Consider the following 1,536-nt stretch of genomic DNA (forward strand, 5'->3'; position numbering starts at 1 on the left):
TATATATATATATATATATATATATATATATATATATATAGCTGAAATACTACTGATTGGGCAGTAGTAATTTAGATATATATTTCCTGAACTTAGTTTTGGAAACCTAGGTACATTCATTATAAGTTTATTATTCTTGGCCCTAAAGATGTTTGTACACTATTAATTCATTTTGTATTCATAAAATAGGTGATGGACCCGATTGCAGAGATCTAATCATTCGACATGGAATAATGAAACCTTTGCTTGACCTTATTAAATCGGACAGTCCAGTAAGTATTTTCTGTACACTGTGACAGTCCAGTTAGTGTCTTCTATTCGTTGCTTTTATTTACTCTTATCTCAGTGTTTTGATATCTCTACAACCTTATTGTGTGGAAAAATGAATGATCATCATTAATTTTTAATCACTGAAAAGAAAAGTTTTTTGGATATGTGTTAATGGTTCTCAACATGTAGTAAAATGCTAATGATTCTGAAATGTTTTTGTTGATTTTGATAAATGATTTAATGTTAATTACTAAAAAGTATTAGGTCATCAAGAAATTAATGTCGCCTTTTGGAATGCTTTCATTAACCACCTCAAAAAAACTTGTATCGTGTGTAATAGTTAAACGAACTGCCTAAACGTCACATTAGTGTAGCCTATATAATGTGTAAAGTTTAGTATACTCTAATCCCTTATAGTGATGGGACACCATGAGACACGCATGTGGCATGTAATACTGTTTGAATACAAGAAGGGAAATAATGCCTCTGTAGCCACAAAGAACATCAAAGAAGTTTATGGAAATGTTTTGAACAATCGTAAGTTTCAACGATGATTCAGCAAATTTCGTTCAGGTGGCTTTAGTCTTAAAAACTGTGATGGCAGGGACCAACATGTTGGAATTCATATTGATGCTCTGAAGACGCTTGCTTAGTCTAACCTAATGCAACACACTCGTGAAATGGCCCTGAAATTGCATGTCTTTCATGAAACAATATGTAAACATCTAAGGAATATGGAAAAACTCCATAAAGAAGGTGTTTGGATGCCTCATGAAATCTCTGATGATCATAGTTTCCAATGTGTGAACGTTGCTTCATCTCTTCTAGCATGTAATGTGCATGAACCATTTTTGGACAGAATTGTCACCAGTGATAAAAATAGATCCTATATGCAAATACTAAATGCCAAAAACAATGGCTCAAACCTGGACTCCATCCACAGAAAGTGATGCTTTGCATTTGGTGGGACATCAAAGGAGTAATTCATTTCAAACTCCTCAATCCACAGCAAACTGTCAATGAAGAGATCTGTAGTCAGCAACTAGAATGTTTAAATGAAGCCCTTCATCAGAAATGCCCTTCACTCCTCAATTGGAAAGGTGTTCTTCACGACAATGCATGTCCACATGTGGCATGTTTGATGCAACACAAGATTATGGAGTTGGGTTGGGAAGATCTCCCCCACCCACCATATTCTCCAGATATGGCACCATTGGATTACCATCTTTTTCATTTGCTGCAATACCGTCTTAATGGGAAAACGTA

General features: G+C 34.8%; 1 protein-coding gene across 1 annotated transcript in view; it reads left to right on the forward strand.

Moving 5' to 3' along the window:
- LOC106471889 (importin subunit alpha-1-like) overlaps window positions 1-1,536 on the forward strand; it is a 58,588-nt gene that overhangs the window by 30,596 nt on the left and 26,456 nt on the right. The window contains 1 exon segment of the mRNA XM_013932515.2: window positions 190-272. Coding sequence (XP_013787969.1) covers window positions 190-272 — 83 coding nt within the window.

Source organism: Limulus polyphemus, unplaced genomic scaffold, assembly GCF_000517525.1.
Source record: "Limulus polyphemus unplaced genomic scaffold, Limulus_polyphemus-2.1.2 Scaffold4943, whole genome shotgun sequence".
Lineage (NCBI taxonomy): Eukaryota > Metazoa > Arthropoda > Merostomata > Xiphosura > Limulidae > Limulus > Limulus polyphemus.